The sequence below is a fragment of the Lissotriton helveticus genome, chromosome 6, assembly GCF_964261635.1.
Source record: "Lissotriton helveticus chromosome 6, aLisHel1.1, whole genome shotgun sequence".
NCBI classification, from domain to species: Eukaryota; Metazoa; Chordata; class Amphibia; order Caudata; family Salamandridae; genus Lissotriton; species Lissotriton helveticus.
In genome coordinates, this window is record NC_136067.1 from 1,833,050,579 (window position 1) to 1,833,077,607 (window position 27,029).

Here is a 27,029-nt window from a genome sequence, read left to right on the forward strand (position 1 = left end):
TTCTAATGTTTTGCATCCAGCTCAATCAGGCTTCAGGGCAGCATATAGTACGGAGACGACATTGGTTGAGGTGACGGAGTCGATTAGGGAGTGTTTGGACGGAGGCGGTAGAGCGGTCTTGATTCTATTGGATCTCTCTGCCGCCTTCGATACCGTTCCCCATACGCTCCTCACTGCCAGGCTCTCTGCTATTGGCGTGAGTGGCAATGCCCTGGCCTGGCTGTCCTCATTTCTCTCGGGTAGGACACAACAGGTCTGGATGTCACCTCATGCCTCAGAACCAAAACCACTCCTTACGGGGGTTCCACAGGGATCTACTCTTAGCCCCCTGCTGTTCAACATTTACATTACCCCCCTGGTGTGTCTTGCGGAACAGTATGGGGATAAGATTATAGGGTATGCTGATGACACGCAGCTGCTCTTTACTTGGCCTGATGATCATCTGGACACTGCAAAGGTCCACCTCTGCCTATCCTTAGTGTTTCAATGGCTAACCATGGCCCAGTTAAAATGTAATAAGGATAAATCGGAGGTCCTCTTCTATGGTTCCTTCCCTCCTAGTTTTAAAAGCTCACTGTGGCCCCCGGATATCCCATGTCCTAAGGAGATGGGTGGTCCGGCAAATAATCTTGGGATTTGGTTTGGGGAGGATTTAAGATTTGAGGACCATATAAAAAAACTAACCGGGACCTGTTTTGCCACCCTGAGAATGCTCAGGAAATTTTACCCATTGCTCCCTAGGGAGGCTAGGGAGACTGTTGCCCGAGCACTCATTTTAGCAAGGCTGGACTATGCGAAGTCTCTGTTCAGCGGCATTCCGGCCTATTTGATTAAACGTCTGCTGGTCATTCAGAATGCCGCTGTTCGTCTTCTTTTTAACGTTCCTAGATGGAAGAGCGTTCGGTCTCATATGTCCAGCCTTCATTGGCTCCCAGTACCTCAACGTATTCTCTTCAAGGCTCTAGTACTTGCGTTCAGAGCCACCCATGACCAAGCCCGGTCTACTTAAAGAAGAGATTTACTCGCTAATCCCCCACAAGAGCTCTTAGGTCATCCTCGCTATTCAAAATGACCCTTCCTAGGTTCAAGCGAACCAGATTGGGTGGACAGTCCATTGTAGTGATAGCGGCTCGAGCCTGGAACGCTCTTCCCTTCCATCTGCGTTCCAGCCAATCGGTAGCCCAATTTAAGAAAAATCTAAAAACCTACCTGTTCAGTAGCAGGACATAAGATGATCCTTGTTAGTTCAGCTTTGCCTTTCCATCGCGCCAGGATACTCCCAAGTAACAGTGCGCGTTACAAAACAATTTATACATACATACATATACATATACATACATATATAGAAAGCGGATGACATTGTAAAACATGTGTCGGTGGGCCAGTTGTTTTATAGAAACATGTGCTCTTTGTGAACTAAGAAAAATAGATATTTTCATTAAACAATTAAACAATTAAGAAAAGTGAATGTATTGGGTCACTACTGTTTCTGGATACGATACCAACCTGGAGGCATATTATCAAGAAACAGCATTAAAATTATCGCCGCTTTGGTGGCAGGAAACTGCTGCTAAAGCGGCGATAATGGGCTTGATAATATGCCCTTGTGAATTCCCACGGAAGCCCATGTTCTAGTGAGAACATGGGCTTCTATTGGAATTCTCAAGGGTGTATTATCAAGCCCATTATCACCTCTTAAGCGGCAGTTTCCTTCAGCTTAAGCGGCGATAATTTTAACGCCGATCTTGATAATATGCCCCCAAGTTCTTTAGTTTATAATTACTGGAGTTTTGTGTCCATTTGTGCAGGCCTCACATCCATAAGAGCAGAGACATGTTAGAGAGTGTTCAGAGAGAGTTTTCAAAATGGATCATTAATTAATAAGAGACTCAAGAAGGTAAATATATAGCTTCATAGGATAAAAACATTCACATTCCCAAAAAGGAATAAACAGTATAATAGACAAGAATTTTCCAGCAAACGTACTTTAGAATGGATGGTCATCATCTGGGACAGGAGAGCGGAGGTTCAAGTATAATACTTGAACATACGTTTTCACGGAAAGAGTAGTGAGTTAATGGAACAGCCTTTCTGCAAACTCAAAGTAGAATGTACCACACAAAGATGGCCATATTAATGTGAAAACAAGGCAGAGCTCTAGACGTTTTGTAAATGTGAAGGAATTTGAAATTGAAGGCTAAACATTTACTGGCAGATGCATCAACGAAGCCTTTTGCTATTCCTAAATAGCAATTTTTAAGGAATCACTATTTAGGAATAGCAAAAGCCTATGCATGTAGGAATCGCTATTAAAATAGGGATTCCTAAACATTCCTTAATTGCTACTCGCAAATTGCTAGTCGCAATTAAGGAATGCTAATAGGAATGAAGTGGAGATTGCATGAGCAATTTGCGAGTACCAGTAGGTACTCGCAATTTGCTCATACGATTTCAAGGGTGCAAGGGTGTCAAAATGACACCCTGTTGCACCCCTGAAATTGATCTGTGCACATATGTTGCACACACACATGCCCTAAGGGCATGTGTGTGCGCAACATGAAACTTTGAAAAATGCACAAAAGTGCTTTTTTCAACGTTTTAGCAAATTACCATGAAATTCAACTTCATGGTAATTTGCTACTCCTATTAGCGAATTCGCTATTTTTTTGACTTTCATGCATTGCATTTAAGGAATCTCAATTTGGCATTCCTTAAATGCAATCGCAATTTAAGGAATCTCAATTTAGAGATTACTTAATTTGCGATTTTTGCATTTGGATTGATGCATCCCAAATGCAAAAATTCTGGTCCCAAAGGGGCAGATTCTGAGAATCTGCCCATTTGCGACCGGTATTTACTTTGATGCATATGCCTGTTAGTTGGTATCCTCAAACTTATTTGTGGGAGGAGTGCAAGTGTGGAAACCAGAATGTAATAAGGATGATTGGTAGCCTCAATTAAATTTATAAAAGCTCCAACCTTCTCATTAACATTTAAAAAAAATGTTTTGTCTTTTTTGTGAATTAAATAAAATATTTCACCATTTTTGTATTTGTTTGATGAATGCTTGTTTCCCTACTTTTGGGTATTATTTTATGGTTCAATTCATCGAAATTGCTTAGGCCGGGATCCCATAAGGACTCTGTGGAGGGTCCCTGGATTCCAACTTAGTGGGGGTCCCCAGGTTTCAATAATGATTCAGTTAGGGTTCCCAGATTCCGTTAATGGTTAGGTGGGGGTCCACAGAAGTCAAAAGGTTAAGAATCACTTCTCTAGACCACGAATATCCTGCAACATATATGTTCAAAGAGCACCCACCACCACCGCACTCGATAGGAGCCTGCTCCTTACCTGCTTATGGCAAACATCTTGCGTCACCCAGGGCGACCAGGCAAGCACATCGATTTGCCCTACATGGCTCTCTGGCTAGGTTTGCACTATAGAAATACATTGCATACGTGTCGAGCTCTGTAATCGGCACTAAACATGTTTAGAATAGCCGTACCCCTAAAAAAAGCGAGTTTATTAATGCACTTAAAGTGGAATGCATTGTAGTACGCACATGTCCTGAAGCTATAGGAGAGAGGGGTTGCAAGTTCATGGATGTTTTCTTGCAATTTGCTCTGAGCGCAAAGAGAGTGCACGAACCTCCCTGTGCACTGAGGCCGCCATCTCAGCTGTTACAGAGGTGGCCTCTTTGGCATGCACATCAGGAGCCGGCGGGACCATCCCTAAGGGCCAGAGGGAAACGAAACTTCTTACTCGGCACAATGGCTCTTTTGAGGAACGCGCTTCACATGATGCCCTCCTGAAGCCGTCAGATGCTCCCGTCATGGAGCATAAGGCGACCACGAGTGCGCCTCCTCCGGCTCGAGGGCCCCATGCACCGCGGCCAACAATGCGTGCATTCTGCAGCCGCGCGCACAGGTGGCGGCCTCCCTTGAACTCGGGTCTCAGAGCTGGGCGAGGAGAGGTCAGGAGCCTGCTTCTGAACAGACACTCCTGTCTCTGGAGTAGAAACACCGCTTTTATGAGGTTCACTCTGATCCCTGTCAGGACAGGATTGGATTTTCAATTCATCCCTATGGAATCATGGGACATTGGGCATTTGCAGAGTTAACAGTGTTCCATTGCGGTGTTCCATTCCCCTTGGAAGGCACTGCACGTTGTATTTTACAAAAGTACAGTAGACTGCATTTTCATAGTGGCAAAAAAGTACCTACATGTCTGACACGTGTGAGAACCTACAAGCAACGAGGGGGCAGATTTACAAGCCCCTTGCCCGACTTTTGCGTCACTTTTCCCATGGGAAAAGTGACGCAAAAGTCGGGCAAGGGGCTTGTAAATCTGCCCGAGGTTTTTGGGGCACTCTGGGCCTCATTTACGAGAAGTGATGCATCGCTGCGTGAAAGCAGCGATGCGCCACTTCTCAGTGCACCTTCCTTGCGACACCAATGATGCATCATATTTACAATATGACACATCATGTCGCAAGGAAGGACAGATATTTCAGTATAACTGACGTATCTGTCAGCATAAAAAGTGGCGCATTGCCAGAGTTGTGTCGGAAGCCTGACGCAACTCCAGCAATGTTCCTTTCACATGGGGCTTCACCCTTATGCCAGCCATGAAGCAGGCGTAAGGTTTTGACGCATTGGCGTCATAGAAGTGGCGCAGCGAAATCTCATAGATTTTTGTACGTCACTCCTACAACCCTTCTTGCGGGGGTACGCCAACACGGCATACATTATACATGGCGCAGGTATAATGTAGCGCAGGGGTTTACGAAGTGACGCATCTACCTAGATGCGTCACTTTGTAAATATGGCGCAACATGGCCCATTTTTTACGCCACTGGTGCGTCACAAGTGGTGCAAAAGTGACGCAGGGGCTCATAGATAAGCCCCTCTGTTTCTTCTGCGTGGTTTCCCTATCAAGAACTGCTCCCCGCCTCACCCTATACCGTAAGATTACAATAGTGAAAAAGCAGCAACATTAAGCAGATTTTGTACGGTTGGAATTGCCTATCTCATCATGAAATTGCATCATACATTTCCACCAATCCCGAGCCATGTTTTTGCAGAAGCTGAACCTTCCACCATCATATTTGTAGGTGCTCGTGTAGGCCCTGGCAGGATGCAGCAGCCTGCTGGGCCAGTGGTACCCTGTGTCTCTACCCACTGTGTAATTCTGGCAGGGGCGCCTTTGCCTACAGTGAATCAGCCAGTGAGGAGGAAGCAATGTATACAAAGCTTATTACCAAGTAGGCCACCATGCTGTTTTTACCTGCTCAGAAATGATTCGTTTTAAAAAAAAAAAGTGACACGCACACCTGAACAGAGTGTTGATTTGGGATTTACTTTAAAACTGTAAACAAACTAGCCTTAAAGTAAGGTAAAGTAGGATTTTATAATACTTTCACTACTTTGCATGAAGAGGGCATGCCATGGATGGTATATGGGCATTCACATCCACCCGCCCATGTTTTTTGATAAAAAGGCACATCTAGTAACATTGGTAGAGAGGAGTTTGCACCAAAGATTTACGCTTCCCTGAAGAAGGAACAAAGTTCTCTTGTCAAAATATTTCGGACTTGATATGTATGTTGTACTGTACAGTACACATATAAAGTAGGAAAAGATTCACACTATGGCATAGATGCATCAAGCTAAACACCGCTCGCAAAGGGGCAGATTCTCAGAATCTGACCCTTTGCGACCAGTATTTTTGCATTTGGGATGCATTATCCCAAATGCAAAAATCGCAAATAAAGAAATCGCAAAATTGCGATTACTTACCCCCAGATGCATCAAGCATCCATTTTGCGATTCCTTATTAGCGAAAAATAAGGAATCGCCAATAAGGAATAGCAAAATGGTATGCAAGAAGAAATCACTTTAAAAATAGCGATTTCTTAAAATTCCTTAATTGCGATTCGCAAATTGCGAGTCGCAATTAAGGAACACCTCCCCATTCATTCCTATGGGCCTAGAGGCCCATAGGAATGAATGGGAAGAATTTTCAATTTGCGAATCGCAAAATGAGATTGCGATCTCAAGGGTGCAGGGGTGTCAAAGGACACCCTGTTGCACCCCTGAAATTGATCTGTGCACATATGTTGCGCATACTCATGCCCTTGGGGCATGTGTGTGCGCAACATGAAACTTTGAAAAATGCACTTTAGTGCATTTTTAAAAGTTTTTGCAAATTACCATAAAGTTGTACTTCATGGTAATTTGCGAGCCCTATTAGCGAAATCGCTATTTTTAAAACTTTAATGCAATGCATTTAAGGAATCTCAATTTGAGATTCCTTAAATGCAAGTAATCGCAATTTAGCGATTTCTCAATTTGCGATTTTTGCATTTGGGATGATGCATCCCAAATGCAAAAATACCGGTCGCAAAGGGGCAGATTCTGAGAATTTGCCCCTTTGCGAGCGGTTTTTAGCTTCATGCATCTGGGCCTTAAATTGCTATTGCATTTAAGGAATCTCAAATTGAGATTCCTTAAATGCAATGCATTAAAGTTAAAAAATTAGCGATTTCGCTAATAGGGGGAGCAAATTACCATGAAGTTGAACTTCATGGTAATTTGCAAAAACTTTGAAAAATGCACTAAAGTGCATTTTTCAAAGTTCCATTTTACACACAAACATGCCCATAGGGCATGTGTGTGTGCAAGATGTACCCATATGCGGATTTCAGGGGTGCAACAGGGTGTCCTTTTGACACCCTGGCACCCTTGAAATTGCAATCTCAATTTGCGATTCTCTAATTGAGAATCGCAAATTGAGATTGTCTTCCCATTCATTCCTATGGGCCTCTAGGCCCATAGGAAAGAATGGGGAGGTATTCCTTAATTGCGACTCGCAATTTCCGAGTCGCAATTAAGGAATTTTAAGAAATCGCTATTCTTTAAGCGAGTTCTTCATGCATAGCATTTGCTATTCCTTATTAGCGAATCCTTATTTTTCGCTAATAAGGAATCGCAAAATGGAGGCTTGATGAATCTATGGGTATGTCCAAATATAGTATTTTGTACTGGAAGGCTATCTTTCCAGTACAAATCCTATACTACATTAAAGCAGACACATTTGTACTATGGTGCAAAGATGTGTGTGTGGTGCTGAGCAGCAAGGAAGTGTGCTAGAGCAGGGAATGACATTATTTAGGCTGGAACCAGTGCTTTGTCTCGACTACAGATAGTAATCTATTCTACTAACAACACAATACTAAGGGGCAGATTAAAGATAAAGGTAGATCACAATGCTCATGTGATGAACGAATATATATTTTTTGCATGCGTTTACAATGCATGCCATAACAACATGGTCGTTACAGCGACTGCGTTGTTATTTCGTATACCGTTACAACGCAAGTCGGAACCACGAATTGCTGTAGGGGGTGCTGGATGTTGGAATGGTATAATTTACTATTCCAACTCCAGTCTATGTGGACACTAGGGAAGGTGTTTGATTTTAAATCCAACACCTCCTTCTCCCTTAACGCAAGTTGTGGTTCCGACTTGCGTTGTAACAGTATGCAAAATAACAACGCGGTTGTTACAACAACCGCGTTGTTATGGCATGCGTTGTTCTGCTTGCAAACTAAAACCTGTTTACCATGATGAATGTCCCATATACCTTATTTCAAATGCCACAGGATATAATGCACTTGTAATAAGACGCACAGGACATCTGTCACGTTTGTATTGTGTTCAATGACAAAGATTTAGGTATCTACGCAATTTGTCACTGAGCTGGTACAATGACGGTGAGCTTCTAGAACACAGGTGGTCTTAGCACAAGTTCACAGCAGCAATATCCCCTTTCAATTTTAGATGCACCGGGCATAAGGATCTGCACAACTTGATCTATGGGAATCTACCGCACCTCAGCTTGGCATGCAGGAAGGATTCTGCATCTGTTTCACCCTGGACCGTGTGCTAGTGTGAGTCTGCTAATGGCTGCGGTAGCCCTGAAGGGTGTCTGCTGGTGTAGGCTGCTCTGTGCATGGTTCAGGATGTCAGGTTGTGAGTTCAGAGGAAGGAGTATAGTGGTATGGAGGATCAGAGAGGCCAGATGGATCAAGGGCAGGATCTCGGGCATTCAATTTCTCTGTTTTGCCTGCCATGCAAGGACAACGCCATTTTTTTGTTGCAATGGGTGTAGTTAGAGTTATATTTATTCCTAACCAAGATTGTTGTCTTCCCAGTATGTGCTTTCAGAGCTTCCCTGTCCAAGATGGTGTTTGACTATTTTCAAGTAAAGTAATTTCTTGTTCTGCTTATACATAAGGGAGCTTGGATCTTAGAAGGATGCATTTAAAAGCTCCTGATTCCCATATTTTGTGTCACATTCAGAGCCCACCGTAGAAATCTTTTGCCCTTGATTGTTGCTCCTTTTTCTGCATTTGTTTTCTGGATTCTTCAGTCTAGAAGATAATGCTAGACTCTCTACTCTGTTTCATGCAAGTTTTTTGTGTCTTGATTCCAAATTTTTGTAAAGCTCTTCATCCACAATCAAGAACTATTGATATTGCCAAAGAGGTCTTTTGTATCCATTGCGACTTTTTCCTCTTATCTTTATTGGGATTGCCCTTTACTTCAGGCAGTCATGAAGGAAACAGGAGAGAGCTTCACTGCATCCGGTTGCTGCAGACACAGGTGCGACCCTGACCCGAGAGGAGTCTGACTGCTCTTAGACCCCTTGCCTGGAACTCCGCCGATCTTCTCTAGTCCCCTTCTATTGATCCCCTGGAGACCAGTCAGTGGAACATTCTGAAACACTAATTTGGGGATGCCACACCACATTTACCATGCTAGGTGGCTAGAAATGTATATTCCACCAGTCTGTTCTGTAATGATTGCCTGGTTTAAGACAAGGGGAGTGTGTTTCTTCTCACACCTAGCTACTCAGCCACAGGTCACTGGCCTATACATTTTGCAGACAGGAGGATGGACATAGGTGTTACCTGACAAGAGCTTGCAAGAAAAAAGGCACAAAAGAAACTGGATTTAAGTCATTTAGCTGAAACACAAAAAACTGTCTGTGCTCAGCTCTAGGGAAGATTGGATCAGCAACAGAACAAAGAGTGCCCATACATTTCACCTGGGCTTCTGTCTCCCTACTTTCTGTCACAGAAAGGTCCACAACAATGACCAACTGCAGCATTCTAGGCACAACCCCTGTCTGGCAGGCTCTCTCCATCCTCTGTTTTGTGAACCACTCTTACTCGGGAGGCCTGAGGTGCATTCCTGTGTCCCTGTAGCCACACACAGGCACACCCTGGCCTCATCCTGCCACACAACACAATGCAACAAGCATTTACAATGCAATGGTCTAGGCATTATTAAAGGTAGAGCTATTGGCATTGCTCATGACATTTTTTTTTTAATCCTAAATAAATGGCATTGTCATTTACATTGCCAATAGCTTAATCGTTAAATAAATGGCATTGTCATTTACAATGCCAATAGCTTAATAGCTCGCAAATGCATGACCTATTGCATTTACACCCACAGGGCCACACACACAAAGCCACCCACACACACATACAGAGCCATCCACACACCCACAGAGCCACACACACAGCCCCACACACACAGCCCCACACACACACACACACAGAGCCACACACACAGCCCCCCACACACACACAGCCCCACACACACACACAGCACCCCCCCACACACACAGCCCCACACACACACAGCCCCACACACACACAGAGCCCCACACACACACAGAGCCCCACACACACAGAGAGCCCCACACACACACACTGAGCCCCACACACACACACACACAGAGCCCCACACACACACAGAGCCCCCCACACACACACAGAGCCCCCCCCACACACACACAGAGCCCCCCCACACACACACAGAGCCCCACACACACAGAGCCCCACACACACAGACACACAGAGCCCCCCCACACACACACTACCGTAACGTTAACACGGCCACCATTTTGAAAGTAATAACATTGAGCAGAGCCTCACACACACACACACACACACACAGAGCCCCCCCACACACACTACCGTAACGTTAACACGGCTACCATTTTGAAAATAATAACATTGAGCAGAAGTACTGTTCGCTACTAAAAAGGTTGGAGACAGTCAGTAACTTACGTAAACGCAATAGGATATGCAGCCTAAATCTGAGCCTTAAAATCGGGAGCACAGCAGACCCAGTAACATGCTGCCTTCTTGAAACAGCACTATGAACATTGTATTGGAGGCCATGAGTATATACAATTCTGCGGTTTGAATTTTTGTCTTGCTGCTTTCTTGAAACAGCACTATTAACATAGTTTTGGAGGCCATGAGTATATACAATTCTGCGGTTTGAATTTTTGTCTTGTTGGGGCAGGGCAGGAGAATCTTTGGTAGCTGAGTTTTTCAGCCTTGTAATATATGTTCCACGGCTCTTTTCTAGGACTGACAGTCTCCCTCTGAAGGCCCGCCCAACATTGGTAGCAGCAGTCTCTAGCCAGGATTCGACATGGGGTTTCACTCACCTCCTCTGCCGTCCAAAACGAGGCTTCGGCTTTTTTGTACATCTGCCAAATGTCGTGATAATGGATGGGGAAGATGACAAAACGATGAGGGTTCTCTCTAAGCAGAGGCTCATCTTGCACCCCCGACAGCCGGCTCACTTTACTCTCCACCTAAATGAGTACAACAAGTAAAAAAAAAAAATCAATACATATCTACGAGTCGATAACTGCTAAACTACCCCCTGAAGAAGAAGTCCAGGTACAAGTGACAAGAACCGATGACATAAATTGACACTCCCCCCCTGTCGGTTATCTAAATACTCCCGAACCCCTACATTCACCCAACGGCACAAAACTATCACTTTTCGCTCATCAAGATGAAGCACCCTTTACACCAGGGAGGCCACTGCCGTCAAGTATACCATTTATACAACCCATCCTTTCAAGCCTATGTACCCAGCAACACGACACGCATAGCATGCGTAATTCCAATGCTCAAACAAGCCGTTAGATGGGCTGCGCCATTTAACTACACTCGCTTGGCTCACCGATCCACCGGGTCACCTCACATTACCCCACAGACCGGGATACGGAACCGTACGCTTGTCTTAACCCCCTCCAAAAAGGCAACCCACTCACCGTTTCCTTCTCAGCTTCATTGAAGATGTTCCGTGCAGTCTTGGTAGCCAGTACTTTATACAACCCATCCTTTCAAGTCTATGTACTTGAATTCAGACATACTGTAGGAACAAATTCATTCACTCGACCTCACCCCACCCCGTCCTATGTAGGTGTTCTATTGGCGAAGGGTGAGATCGCACAAGATGGCGTGGATATTCAGGTTGCGGTCTGTCGATGTTACTCGGCAATATGCACTCTGGGGCACTTGGTACAGACAGAAAGGATTTAGGTTCTGGCGGCAAATACATTTAGCGCCAAACAACTGTAGGCTAATGCTGTACCCAGCAACACGACACGCATAGCATGCGTAATTCCAATGCTCAAACAAGCCGTTAGACGGGCTGCCGCCATTTAACTACACTCTCTTGGCTCACCGGGTCACCTCACATTACCCCACAGACCGGGATACGGAACCGTACGCTTGTCTTAACCCCCTCCAAAAAGGCAACCCACTCACTGTTTCCTTCTCAGCTTCATTGAAGATGTTCCGTGCAGTCTTGGTAGCCAGTACCCGGGTGCTGCTAAGTGTCGGCGGCTGTATGGGGGAAAGGAAAAAAAGGGAATGAGCGAGCAGGAACATATTAAAACAAGAAAAAAATAAAAACTTACTTGGAGTGGCAACGGGGCTGTTCCTGACAAAAAAAAAATGGCTGCCGCAAAGGTCTGAAATTTTCGCGATTCGGGGGCGTGTTTTTTGCTGAGTGATGGATGGCGTCACAGGTAGAAAGAATGCAAAAAACGTGCCCCCGAATCCGAAAAAGACGGGGCTTGAACCGAGTGATGCCCCTCTCCTCCAATGGCTGGCCTCCGTTTAGGAAGCCAGCCAATGGAGAAGAGGGGCGGGTTCAAGACCCCTAATTAAAAAACATAAAATCTTCAGACTCCGCCCACTGCTACGCAGTGCGACAGTCCTCGACCTAAAAATGCAGGCATCGCCCATTCTACACAGAGAGGGAGCAATGTCGGCCCCCGGGGGATTAGGGTCGCAGACCAGTCTTCCCCTGGGGACTTCGCGCAACCAAAAGGTGGGGTGGGAGTTGTTTGGGGTAAGATTAGGGGCGTACAGGTGGTGCTATAAAGGGGCTGGGGTGAGAGGTTCTGGCCTCTTTCTCAGCACCTCGCACCTCCGGGGTAGGGCCAGGCAGGGAAAGTTTTTTGGTAAACTAATAGTATCCCTTTGGGACGGTTAGGCTAGATAGGAGCAGGCTCACTAGGATCTAATGCCGCTGAGCATTTTTTACGCGGCGGCCTCTTATTTTATTTTGGCATGGCCGGCGCCGATGTGGACGGGGTGTGGGAGGCACTGAGCGTCATCGGGCAAGCGGGCCGGGTGGATCTCTTCCGTCCCGGCATTTTGGCAGTAGCGTGGGTCGGCATGGTCCGGCCCACGTGGTCCACATCAGCGGGCATAGCTGTGGCAGTCGCAGCATCCACAGAAGAGCCATCGACCGCAAAGAAACCCCCTGGGCCCAGGGGGCAAGGCCCATCACACGCGAAGCGCAACAGCAGGAGTCAGAGCCTGTCCGCATGTTTGTCAGCAGCAAGCGGTGCAGGTGAGGGGAGGCTGGGGTGGGGGGCGGAGCATCAAAGCGGCCCGGCCGTATTAATTGATTTGAGTGCCGGTGCAGGGGAGAGGAGGGGTGCCCTCAGATGACGATGGTATGCCGTTGGACCTTTCCGCTAGGCCCAAAACAGCTCTGGGGGGAAAGGGTGGAGCCCAACATGTGGGGTCCTGCCTTAAAAACGGCAAAGAAGTCTGGGCATCAGGGTGTGGGCCTCATAGTGGCTTCATGCTCCAAGGACCAGGGCAATGGGGTCACTGCTGCAAGGTGGAGAGGGGACCCACATCCCCCGATTCTGCCACGATGGGCAGGACTATCCCGGGAGGATAAAAATAAGGAACCAACGCGCCTGATCCAGGAGACAGAAGACAGGTGGGCGGCCATGTGCGATGCCAGCGAAAGGGCGGGCCTGGGAGACACTGAGTGGGAGGATGAGGTAGTGAGGGAACCTGGGGAGGGTGCTCCATTTAAGGAGCAGGACCAGAGCACGTCAGGGGGTCAGTGGGTGTGGGTCCCTGCCAAACGGCAGGTAGGTGAGGGGCCAGGGACGGCCTGCACGGCAGTGTGGCTCAGTGGTGCGGGGCCCTCCAGGTTGGAGCAGCCTGGGGGGGACTTGCCCGGCAGCGAAAGCCGGGAGAGGTAGGGGAGTGCCGGTGGGGCGCAACACGGCTCCGTCACGTCGGCCAGAAGTAACGGGGGTCCGCGACTCCCAACCTGCCACCGAGGGAGTGCGCAAAGAAGGTGGCTGGAGGAAGGGTGCCAAGAAGACTGATGGTGTGGTGCAAGAGCAAAACAGAAGGTTGCAGGAGAGAGTGAGCGAACAATGGGTGAATGAAGGAGAGTTGGTGTTGGACTATCAGGAGGAGAGTGATGAGTGGGAAGAAGGGGAGTTGCGTGATGAGGATGAAGGGTATAGGGTCCTTCCAGAGGCCTCAGGGGGGGGGGGAACTAGAAACTTGATGTTTTTCAGGAAAAAAGCTTTGAACAGGGGGAAGACAGTGCAGCAACAGAAGACCAGCGGCCGAGTCAGCGACAAAGGGACACAAGGAGTACCCTCAGGTATGGGGGGGTGGTATTCGGCCTGGGGGATGGGAATGTGGGCAGGAAGGGGAAATCTTACCGGTCGGTAGGTGTGGGAGAAGGGAAGGTGCGAGATGTGGGCTTCATTGTGGAGGCTACGCTGATACAGAATCCCTGCAAAGCAGGTGGGGGACAGCCACGCTTGGTGGGGACAGGGGCCCAGTCGGACAAGCTAGTGGTGGCCGGACAGACAAACTGGGGGGGCGGACGACAAAGAAGACAAGACAGAGGACAAACATCAGAAAAATCTCCCATATATGGAGTTGGTGATGCCATTGGGTTCCCATTTGTCAGATAAGACCCTTACCGGGATATGGAATCAGGAATGTGTAGATGTTTTCAAACTACTACACCGGAGATACAGTCTAAAGAGGGCTCAATGGAAGAGGAATGGGAACTGATGAGATGTCCGAGGGTGCCCATTACCATGGAGACTGGACCTTGGCGTTTTTGATTTTCGCTCGTATATACTGCGTAAAATACCTGGACAGGGTGATAGCTTTGCTGAAGTACATGGACCTAATCAGAAATGCTCAGATGCACTTTGGGGGCTCAGCGTGGCTGAGCTATGATGAGGACAACAACAGGGGCCTGCAGGAATTTCAACAAGGGGTCCTGTACAAGGCACCCTTGTAAATTTAAGCACAAATGCGGTAAGTGCGGGGGCAGACACCCACTTGTCCAGTGTTTTACCCTGGCCACACTAGGCGAGCAATGGCGGGCAACTAAGGGAAAGGGGCAAGCTGGCCCAAAAGGTCTGCCCCTACTCCAATTAAGCCGGAAGCCATAGGCCCATGGCTCTCAGTTTACCCCGATAGAGAGGCAGCTCTGCATTTGCAATGGGGGTTTCAAGAAGGGTTTCAGGTGGGTTATCAAGGTCCTAGAGTCAGGTGCTGGGTGGAGTCTAGAAATTGAGAAAGAAAGTGGAGGAAGGGAGGATGGCGGAACCCTTTATGGAGTGGCCATGTGAGGACTTGATCGTGTCGTCATTGGGGGTGGAGCCCAAAAAAGACCCGGGGGAGTTTCTAATGAGTCATCACCTCTCCTGGCTGGAGGGGGAATCAGTTAATGATTTCATTATGGAGGATGGCTCTAGGGTACTGTATGCATCAGTGGACTACGGGATCCGTCTGGTGATGGTTTGCGGGGGGGAGCAGAAATGGCAAAGTGTGATGTCAAGTCTGCTTTCCGCCTGTTGCCTCTTCATCCAATGGATTCCCCGCTGCTGGGGATGCAGGTGAATGGGGCCATCTACGTGGACAAGGTCTGGCCCATGGGATGTGCCATATCCTGTGCGTTGTTTTGAGATATTCAGTAAATTTTTACAATGGGTGTTCATCAAGAAGAGCGGTCGCAAGGAGGTGTCACATTAGCTGGACGAATTCTTGTTCATGGGTAAAGGGGGCTCAAGGAACTGTGGATGAGCGATACAGCAGTTTGAGGAGTTGGCACAGACTTTCGGGGTACCTTTAGCACCTGAGAAACCAGCTGGGCCCAGTTGTCGGCTAACATTCTTGGGCATTGAACTGGACTCTGTGCAATGGGTGGCACGTCTGCCCCAAGACAAAGTGACTGACATGCAAGAGTTCCTGGCAACAGTGATGGGGGAGAAGAAGATCAAATTAAGGGCAGTGGAGAAGTTGCAGGGCTTCCTGAACTTTGTGTGCAGGGTTGTGAGAGCTGGGAGGACGTTTTGCAGGCGCTTGGCATGGCCATGTCAGGCTTGGTGTTACCGCATCAGAGGGTGTGGATTTAAATGGGGGTCAGGGCGGACCTGGGGGGGGGGGGGGGGGTGGCAAATGTTTTTGGAGAATTTCAATGGTGTCTCGTTGAATTTTGTGGATGAAAAACACGGCCTGGCAGGTGCAGATATTTTCAGATGCTGAGGGTGCGTCCGGCTTTGGTCTGTTTTTGGAATGGACGTTGGTGTGGGGAAAAGTGGCCAGCACACTGGTTAACCCAAGGTTGGAGCATTGCCTTTCTGGAGTTCATTCTATTACTGGTGGCACTGGTGGTGTGGGGCAGGGAGCTGCAGATCCGGACGGTTCTATTTCCCGTGGATAACACCACAGTCGTGGAGTTGGTCAATTGGCAGAAGGCGAGGGATCTGAGAGTTTTGAAACTGTTGCGTAGGTTCATGTTGAATTGTTTACAGGTGAATATGGTTTTTCATACCAAGCACATGCCTGGGGCAATCAATGATGTGGCAGACACTTGGTCTCGTTTCCAGTGGCAGTGATTTTCGGACTTTGGCACCGAGAACAGGGCAGTGCAAGACACAGTTGCCGGATGACATGGGAATGAGGCTGATAGGTCTGGTTGAACAGTCATTGGCAGACTCGACGCGGCGCAGTTACAAGCTGGCTTGGGCTGAGCTTGGAGAATCTCTGGGTCCCGAAATGGCGTTGCTGAACATCACCCATCCAGAGGCGGAGCACGGAGTCCTACATTTTGTGTTGACTTGTATTGACAAGGACATATCAAGCAGGATGGAAGGAAAGCAAAGAAAGAAAGCACGGAGGAAGTAAATTGTATGCAAAAAGTTATTTTATATTGTGTCAAAGCATCTAATGGGGAGATACACAAAAAGTCAAATAAAGCAAAATAGTTATGAACAGAGGTACAGATTACATCAACTCATCAGATCACAACTAAAACATCAACTCCTGGTAGGTATCACAGACAACCAAATTCTATAATCAACAATGGTCGTGTGTTGGTGCCACGCAATGCTTCTGGAGATGATGGAAGTGTCACTTGATGTTTTAGTTGTGATCTTTCTTTCTTTGCTTTCCTTCCATCCTGCTTGATATGTTCTAGCTTTCAAGTGTGATATCATATTTTGATTCACTGGAGTACGATATATCTGTACTACTCCCAATTGAAATCCATCTTTGTTTGAATTAAGTCCCTTGTAGCACACATTGACCTCAAACGTCTAATGCCCAAGCCTACAAGGGTATATTGGGTTCCCCTGTTTATATTTTGTATTGACAAGGGACTTTCACAGACCACCATTGCTGGGAAGTTGGCAGGGATATCCTTCTACAGTAAATTGTATCTGGGTTTTGATCCTGCAAAAGATGAAATATTGAGTACAGTGGTGAAGGGTTTGGGGAGGGAGTGAGGGGAGCTGTGAGGGGGCCATTATTTTTTAATTGTTGAGGGACTCGTTGGGGTTTTACCGGTTTGTTGTTATGATACTGTTGAGGCGCATTTATTCAGGCTGTGCATGATATGAATGTTCTTTGGTGCCTTCCGAGTGTAGGAGCTGTGGGGTACCTCATGGCAGTCTGGTTTGTTACACGGTGAGAAGAATTTGGCTCACGGCACCCTGGGAATTAGGTTGAGGCAATCGAAGATGGATCAGGCGGGGAGGGGTAAATGGGTATGGTTGAAAGAAAGTGGGTCCAATGACGTGTGCCCGGTGCGTGAATGGCAAGGGAGCGCATTGCGGGGTCAGCGGGAGAGTGGGGAAATATTCCGACATGCCTCTGGGGAGAGAGTCACGCCTTTTAAATTGTTGTCGGTGTTGCGTAAGACTGTCCGTAGGGTGGGGAGGGAGCCGGCAGATTATGGGACACACTCCTTCAGGATAGGTGCAGCTACCTCTGTGTCACAACTGGGATAGTCATCGGGACAGATTCACTGAATAGGACGTTGGCGCTCACGCAGTTGAGAGAGGTATGTGAGGAAGTAAGGGAACAGGGAATGAAGGGCTCTGCATGGATGGCAAAGGAAAAGGGGTTGTTTGACGCAAGGTTGTTTTCTAGAAGTTAATTCTGCTTTCTTTATGTCATAAGATGCGTGGAAGGACCAGGGACCAGGATGTTCACCTGGATCGTGGGACATTCGTTTGTTCTCTGGGCAGCCAAGTATTCAGACCAGCAACTCTATGGACGAAATCTGGACCTGAGAAGCAGCCATCATGAAGTTAGCTGGTGGGATAAAGGGGGAATGCGATGGGGTGCGCTGCTGCCATGGCTTACCAAGATGGTAGCTCAGAGGGGCTGCCCAGACATGCTAGTGATCCATTTGGGGGTGAACGACTTGGTGCGGCTGTCAGGCCTGGCATTGCTGCATGACATACAAAGGGATTTGGAGGTTCTGAAGAAAAACCTTGTGGGGACATGTCTAGTGTGATCTGAGCTAGTGCCAAGGAGGGTTTGGAGAGGAGCTGCCAATCATGCAGCGATCGATAAGGCAAGGAGGAAACAGAACCGAGCAATGAGAGTTTTTTTCCTAACCACGGAACATTAAGTGATTGCTCATGCGGGTTTGAGGCTTGAAGAGCCGGTTCTATTCAGGGACGATGGGGTGCACCTTTCGAGGATGGGTAATGCTTATTACATGATGAAGATGCAGGATACGATCAGCAAGCTTTGGAATGAGGCCATCTGGTGTCATAGGGAAGAGTGAACGAAAGGTGTGACAGGTAACCAACCAGGTAACCCTCTGCGGGGGTTACCTGGTTGGCGGATCTTTGGAGGGGTGGTGAGCCATGGACGGGCGAAGCCACCCCTGGGGGGGTGCGTACACAGGTGAAGGAGGGCGGAGCGCAGGATGCAAGGTACAGCAGAGGGAAGGAAAGAGAGGATGCTTAAGAGGGCTGTGAAGGTGAAGAAGGGATGTATGGGGAAGTTTACAGCAGCAATCTGGGGTGAAAGCGGTGAGGCGGATGGAGAATGGATGAATGAGGGGAAGGGGTTGTTTATTGGTGATTAAAGTTATGGAGTTGAATTGTTATGTTAATAAATGTTGAAAGTTATGATAACCTTGTCCTAATAAAATGGCCTTTTATGCTGAAAAGCCAGCTTGGAGTGGAGTTATTGCGCGATGTTGGCCCCCAGAGGAAGCAGGGTCGCAGACCAGTCTTCCCCCGGGGATCTTCACGCAACCGGAAGGACAAGGTGGGGTGGCAGTTCATTGGGGTGTGATTAGGGGTGGACCGGCGGTGCTATAAAGCGACTGGGTGAGAGGTTCCGGCCTCTTTCTCAGCACCTCGCACCACCAGGATAGGGACAGGCAGGAAACGTTTTTTGGTAAACTGATCCACCCACCCACCCTGCAGGTAATAGGGCAAGGGGGTGCGACTGATGTGTGCCAGTTTAGGACAGGTTATACAGCTCCATAGGTTGCGGATCTTTGGAGGGGTGGTGAGTCATGGATGGGCGGAGCGACCACTTGGGGGGGAGGTACACAGGTGAAGGAGGGCGGAGCGCAGGATGCAAAGTGCAGCAGAGGGAAGGAAAGAGAGAATGAATTTAGAGCTGAGCTGTCTGCTTTATGCAGATGATGCCATAATAATGGATTTAACCCCAATTGGACTACAAAGACGACTTGCCGAGTTGATCAAGTATACAGAAGAGTATTATTTAAAAATAAATATTTTAAAGAGCAAAGTCATGATTTTTTTATCAAGGATGTAAGGTCAGAAAAAAACTTGCATTGGTTTTTGGGAAAAGAGAAACTGGAAGTAGTAAAATGTTATCCTTATCTAGGAAAAATATTTACAAACAGGTCCTCAGCTAGCAATCATATGGATCACTGCAAAGGCAAAGCAATTTCACAAGCCTTTGCAATGAACCGTTTGTACACACACTGTGGGAAAAGAAACTTCTCACATATCATATCAGTCTATAAAATAAATATCCCACCCACACTGAGCTATGCCAGCGAAACAATAGATGCACAAGAGTGGAACAAACTCGAAAAACTGGAAGGGCAAATCTGGCGCCAAATTTGAATTGTGCTGCACCTATTGCAGCGCTTAGGCTCGAATTTGGTTTACTCTCCACTTTATGTGCTATTGATGGCTGCGTGCTTAAGTTAGAGTAATGCATTGTTAAATAGCTCAGAGAATCCGCTACGGGTAGCACTGTACAGAAATTTTTCTGAAAATATGAAAGAGAAGAGTGCTCTTTCTAGGAATTATCTAAAAGCTCTAACAATGTTCGGCTTAGATGAGGATGGGGTGGCAGTTCTCTGTAAAAGGGCTTTGAAAATAAGAATTAAGAAGAAATTTATGGGGTTTCTCGTGAAAGAGGTATTAAAATGTGCACAGAGAATAGTAATAAGACTGTATTGGACCAGGGTCAAAACGAACTCGATAATTCCCGCCTCGATGCCTACTCTAACCAGGGAACACACTCGGCAACTCTGGGTATTAAGCTTGCCTCATCTCTACAACGGCCCCCCCACAGACGCCGGGGATGCCTGGTTTCACCTTGGAGATACCCAGAAAGGGACCATCTCGCAGGGAAAACCAGGACGGGTTCCCCAGCGGTCTTCAGTGCCAGGATACTCCATGGAGTCGCAGTGCGCTTTACAAGTACACCCACATTTACATTTACATGTATTGTGGGGAGTAGTATTGGCAAAAAAAAACAACCTTATGTTTTATCAAATCTTAAACATGGAGTACCTAGGGTGATTCTGCTGCTTAGACTGAATTTACTTCCCCTAAGAATTGTAACAGGGGCATGGGAGGGTATTGCTAGAGATGTAAGATATTGTCATTTATGTAATTCCTGTATACAAGACCTAAATCATGTCCTATTCGTTTGTCCCGCATTACAATCAATACGTCGCAGATACCTAAGGAATTGTTTTTTCTTCTTAATTCAAGGACATTTTATTGATTTTACTTATAACACAAAATACATAAAAGAGCGGGCGGAGTAATGTGTGTACATTACGTCATTCATGTGACCAATACTAGAAGACAACAAGTGGTGGAATGGACAGAACATTACAATCGGTTTAATGCAAAGGGAGACAAGAAATAGATTCAGGGATCAGGCACGCAGAAGGCCTTAGTTACCAAGAACTTGATGAGATAGCATGTACACTTGATGAACTTGGTAGGACCGTGTCTGGTCCATAAACTGAGTTGTTCTTTCCTCGGTAATGCTTCGCTGGGGTACAAACTGAATGTGACCGGACGTCATGCACAGCCTATTGTCCATGAATTAGCTGATAGACCAAGCTCTAGCAAGGGTCGAATTCTGAACTGTGAAAGGCTCGCAGAATAAAGTTAGAAAAAAGAGAAGGAAAGCAGAGAGTGCAGAGGTACAGAAGGAGGAGAAATAGAGAGGGGAGAGTCTAGGGCTTGGTGCCAAAGAACAAGAGGTAGTGTATTAAAGTCAAATCTAAAAGGGGGAAGCCTTCAATTAGTTCAAGTGGGAGGTCTACAAGGGCAGTGGGGGGTGTGAGGTGATATGGAGTTTGATCATTTTGGTCTAGCAGCTCAAGGGGGTTTAAAAACCTTAGTGTTAGCGTCAAGCGCCTTCCATAGTTTCCTGTGTTTGGGCTTCCAGGGGGGGGGGGGGTATTTAAGACAATATTATCTGCTCCTCTTAAAAAAATTACCATTCTTGCCATTTCTTAAATGCGATTTTCCCAAAGCTCTTCCAATTACAAAGGACTATTTTATACGCAAGTGTTAACATTAAGTCAAGCAGAAAGCATTCATCCTCCCCTGTCAAATCAGGGTCTAAAAAGCCAGCCAAAATATAAGAAGGTTCTTTAACCGGGCGGATGTTAAAAGTCACTGAAATGTATTTGAAAATTTGATCCCAAAACTTTTCTAGCATTGGGCATAACAGAAGCATGTGAGATAAATCACCTGTGTGAGTATTACAATTCCAGCAGAGTGGGGATTGGATTAGATTGAATCTAAATAGACTTTCGGTGGTCCAGTATGACCTGTTCATGATCATAAATTTGTTTGTGAGAGAGTAGGGGAGATTTTGTGTTTGAAGGGCATTGTGTGTATTTGCTTCCAGTCCAGTATAATTGTTTTGCTGTTAGGTTCTGTTTCCCACTTTGCCACATTATTCAAGTGTTGTTTGCCTGGCTCTCGGAACAGAAGTTTGTAAATCCTTGAGACTGTGTGACCTGCTCCTAGTAATTGGGTGAGTTTTGAGGGGAGTGAGGGGGGGTTAAAATTAGAGGTAAGTTTCGTGATCTGGACTTTCAATTTCAGGAAGTCATAAAAATCTAACTCGGTTAAACCCTTATCTTGTTTAAGTGTGGAGAATGGGATAGGACCAGACTCGTTGTATAGGTCTTTAAGGAAGTTGATCCCTTTGTGTGACCAATCTTTCCAGAATACAGTCTCTCTATTTATTTTTATTGCAGGGTTATTCCAGATCGCCTGTAAATTTGAGGCATCCATTTTTGTTGTGAGGACAGTCTCCAGACGTTTTAGGGCTTTTTTTTGTATTTGCTATGATGTATTTAGAGTGTTCTATTTTATTTGTCTGCATAGTCATAATCGCTTAGAGGGGGATTCCTTTAGTGAGTTCTAATTTCACTTCTACCCATTGTGGTTTGTAGTTAGGATTATCTATAAACCATGCCGCTCCCTGTTTGCAGAGGAATGCTATTTGATCATTTCTGAAATTAGGACGGCCAACTCCTCCCATGGTCTTCTCGAGCCTTAATTTACTTGTGGAGATCCTTGCTTTTTTTCCTTGCCATAGGAAGTTACTAATGGCCTTATCCAGCTTTTAAAAAAAGGTTTCTGATAGCAGCATGGGGAGCATACTAACAAGATAGTTTATGAGAGGAGCGATCATCATCTTAACCGTTTCGGCCCTTCCCCACCACAATAAGAATTTTGGAGACCACCCTTCTATAAGATTTGTGATTTTTTTTAAGATGATGGATTCGTTAAACTCTAGAGTGGAGATGAGGTCGTTTGTGAATTCTAGACCTAGATACTTTATTGGTCCAGGTTGCCAAGACAGTCCAGATTCGCCCAAGATTTCCCTGGAGCCACATAGATTGAGTAATTTAACTTCGGTCTTATCTCTATTGAGGGTGTACCCTGAAACCTCCGCATAAGCTTGGATCAACTTCATGAGGGCCGGTATAGCGTATGCCGCATCCTTGGTCACAACTAGAATTGCCTTTTAAAGTATAATATTGCCACAGCAGAAGAGGCCCGGAATTGTCTGCTGTCACCCCCATCTGAACTTATGTGTTTTACATTTTTTTCAGCTTTTTTAAACAATTATTAAATATATATCAGAGCAGTATTGATTGATTTAATATGTATGTTCTAAGCACTTGCACTTTCTCGATATTTCAGTCTTAAGGTTAAGAAACAGAAGAGGCTGATTTACTATGTACGCAACCGAGCACGTGCACTTTTACAAACTTTTTTGCAGCTAGTTACGTATCCTGTTTGATCTGCTGCACCTTACTAAACCCTTGTTTTGCTGCTAATTATCATAAGCTTCACACTGAAAATTGCCCTTTAAAGTATTTAAATATTCTTGCACTGCTATTATGTTGCTGGTTATATTGTACTGTTTAGTGAATAGACAAATTAGCGTTTTCACTACATAGTTACTTTGCTAGTTAGCTAGTACTGTGTAGCGAATTGTCAAATTCTCACATTTTATAATAAGGTTTTAATTTCAAATGTTTTATGTTAGTATTAGATTATACATTTTGTATAAGCCCGTAAGTATTCATCCATGAATCTTTATGGTTCACTACTCTTGGCACTCAAAAATGTATAGAATGGCCGCTACTGATATGTTCATTTGTGCTTTTATATGTTATGATGGATTTAGTATAGACAATTTGTATGGAGTGTAATGTTGCTCTTAAGATGTATTTTTATGTGGAATTCTTCGGAATTACAAATCATAATAAATAAATCGAATTGAATTGAGAATGCTTAATGTTTACTGCAGGAAAGGGGTGGAGTGAAAGTGGTGAGACGGATGGAGAATGGATGGATGAGGGCTATGGGTTGTTTATTGGTGATTAAAGTTATGGAGTTTAATTGTTATGTTAATAAATGTTGAGAGTTATGATAACATTTGTCCTAATAAAATGACCGTTTATGCTTCAAGCTATGGTAGAGTGTAGTTATTGCGCGAAGGACTTGGGTGGAGGAACTGGAAGGTCCGTCTTTTAGCAGGAGTGGCTGGTAGTCTACCCTCCCTATGCAGGTAACAGGAGAAAGGTCTGCACCTATAATTAGAATTATCTGCTGCCACCACTGCTACTACTTCCCAGTCCCTCGAGAGGACAGTAGTAACTCTTGATTAACAAGGGAGTGCATGATGTTCCCTTCCTGGACCACAGAAGCCCCGGTCTCTGTGTCACATGATATTGAGAGAGCGCCATTTACAGTGAAATTTTTAGGGGTGCATCATATGTACAAGTAGTCAGCACCCGCATATATAGAGGACTTTAATCATGTTGAAATGCAATGTGGGATGGAGAATTAGAGAAACTGTTATTGGAAATCAGAAGAGCTAGGGTTAAGAATACATCCACACTTCTGTATAACCTAGAAATGTCGTTAAAATGAAATCTTTCACTTATAAGAAGTGCGTTTAAACGAGCACTATTGTGCAGTTAGATCCGCTTATTGAGGTTAGCTGTGTCTTTTATATTTGACAATTAGCTTAAAGTTGAAAATGTATTTGCTGTTAAGGTTGGAGGCCTAGTGATGAATGTAAATTGTTGGGCCTTTAGATCAAGCCGAGGCCTAGTTCATGGAATTGATGCAGGCCAGTTCGAAAGTTTTGCTTAGCATTTAGATGTGGAAATATTTTTATAAAAGATGCCTATGTATTCCTTTGCAGGTGCACCATCAAGCCGATAGTAGAGTAGAAGGGTCCATTGTGTATGAGAGTTAGAAATGCTAGATTCAGACATGGAGGAGTAGACCAGGAATTTGAAGATACAACTTGAAGCGACAGAGAGTCTGAGACCCAAGGACGTTTAACGGACAAAGATGGAAGAATGCCATAGCGGAAAACTTCGTGTAACCGACACCTTCGAGAGGGCGTACCTGAAGGCGTGTCGTTCGCATCTTGGGGTTTCGTATTAGGGACAGCACCCCGAGGGTGGAGGTAGAGCAGATGTGCTGAGGAGCTAGAGAGAGCGGTTGGATGGTCAAGGAGCTTAGCTGTGAGGAAGGAGTCTCTAGTTAAGAGAGAATGTGGGCGAACTTCTTTGGGAGATCACCACGGCTGACACCTTTTGCTAGGATGGACTGTTGTTAAGTAGGGATGTCACCTAGTATAGAGCAGGGACAGACTAATTTGAACTTATGTCTATTATCCCAATGAGTACCAGAACTCAGGTTATAGCGATTCTGTTCAGCTTGATGATTCTGGAATTGATCCTCGTACTATTCATCAGTCGCTTGAGACTTTTCCGTAGGATTATGTTTGTATTAGTGCCCGTTTACCTTTTGAACCTCTTGCTGAGGTGTTTGTATCTGCAGCTATTTTTGGTTATGTAATAAATCTTTCAAACTTAGTTTTGGTCAGTGGTTCTTGGGGGAAGTTATTGGGATTTCTTAAATTGTTGTTGATTCTATAGACAGGATTGCCTAATTCACTCTATGACAGGTAAAAAGGTCTAGTCGACCTGTGACGGGATTCTGGAGAATGGTAAGCAGACTCTAGAGGTAAAATCCCGCCTTTCCAGTTGGTAGCAGAGTAGGATGGTTTACCTTCTGGAGTGAGGGTAATCTAGAATTAGGTTGAGATTTCCTCGAGGCCCATAGAGAAGCAATGAAGAGTGTCCAGAAAGCGGCGGACGGGTGGAGTTCCGTGGAAACTGACGAAAAGTGACGGTGCGGCAGAAAGCAGCAGGTCGGAGGAGAGTGAGTATGAAAAGGGTCATGCGTTGTTAGATTGCGGTTATGTTGTGTTGTATGTTGTATTGTCTTGCGGAGTTGAGTGCCTGTAGTGTGAAAAAGAACAGGTTGTGAGCGCGCGCAACCAGTGAAAATCTTAAGCTCGAGGGGAGTTTAAGTGGTTCGGGTGTATCGAACACTGTTAAGGGGGTCATGAGGTACCATTGATCGCCCGCAGGACCGAGAGAGGGGGGATGAATGTGTGAGTGCGTGGGTAACGGACGCTGGTCGGAAGTTGCCGTGAGTTTGTAACCTATCAGTTGAGGCGATTGTCCGGTCGTTCGCGGACAGACATTTGCCGGTTTGGTGACAATTACAGTTAGACTGTGGCCGTACAGTCAAGGAAGTGGTTGCTTGGTCTGAAGTAATCATTTTCAGTGTATGATTGGGACGCATGCGTGATCGAGAGACGAGCGGAGAAAGGAGGGGAACTGCTGCGAAACGGAGGCGAGTGATGTCAGAAAGAGCCGCGCTGGGATTGGTCGGCTAGCGTGAAGCCGCGCTGGGATAGGGCGGTTAGTGAGAAGCCGCGCTGGGATTGGTAGATTGTCATCAGGAAGTAAACGAGTGTTGTAAACAAGGAAACGTTGTGTATTTTCATCATGAAATGTTTTAAATTGTTGCGGAAATGTTTCAAGGGCGACAAGATAGAACCTCGGGGTGGGGAGGAGGCTCCGCCCGAAGATACTCCAGCTTATTATATGGCAACGAATGTTGGGTTACACACCATATTGTGGCTTAGTACCTGGTGTAGGATGACAGATGGAAACGAAGAACTGACATTTCCTAAATATGGAACGTTTAGACTAGAGGTGTTGTATCAGCTGAAAGCGATTATGGCTGCGTTGCGACCCTTGCCCAGACCAACACAGTTCGAAGCACTAAATGCATGGATCAGGGCAGCCCATGAACGGAACAGAGATAGGAGACAAGAGAGGGTGAAACGATCAGTTAGGGCGGTTCAAGATGCGAGATGGGATGCATTGGCCAAGAGGTGGAGGGTACAGACCATTGAAGGAGATAGGTTGTACCCGTTGTTGGTAAATACGGGAGATGCACAGAGGAAAAGTACGGAGGATGAAGACAGTGAGACAGACGACAGCCTGATAGAGAGGCTGTTGTCAGAGAGACCACCTCCATACAACCCCGAGTTGGAAGGAACGCAAACACCAGCAAAGGACTGGGGAGTCCCGGACGGGGATGGAGGGGGTAAAATGGTGAATTAGGGGACCAGTTTTGCCCAGAAGAAGGAAAAAGGGTACCTCCACCTTCCCCAGTGGCGAGAGTAGTGGGAAGGTTTACAGTACAAAAAGTTCGGGTAGAAGAGGGCGTCAACTCTCAGAAACTGCCAGATGCTCTTACGGTACCAGTTACCATAGGTCCCATAGTATCCGTGTACAATCCAGAACAGAAACAATGCGAGAGTTCACCACAAAGAGACAAAGAGAGATGTTCTAGTGAGGACAGGAGTAGCGTGGCAGATGGGTGGAAACAATTGCCAAAGCCCGTGGAAAGAA

General features: G+C 46.1%; 1 protein-coding gene across 1 annotated transcript in view; it reads right to left on the reverse strand.

Annotated features, from left to right (window-relative positions):
- The window catches only part of LOC144762907 (uncharacterized), a 189,130-nt gene that overhangs the window by 68,685 nt on the left and 93,416 nt on the right, over positions 1-27,029 (reverse strand). The window contains exons 3-4 of the mRNA XM_078648204.1: positions 11,651-11,728; positions 10,534-10,683 (exon numbers count right to left, since the gene is read on the reverse strand). Of these exons, the coding sequence (XP_078504330.1) occupies positions 10,534-10,683; positions 11,651-11,728 (228 nt within the window). The remainder of the gene's footprint in view (positions 1-10,533; positions 10,684-11,650; positions 11,729-27,029) is intronic.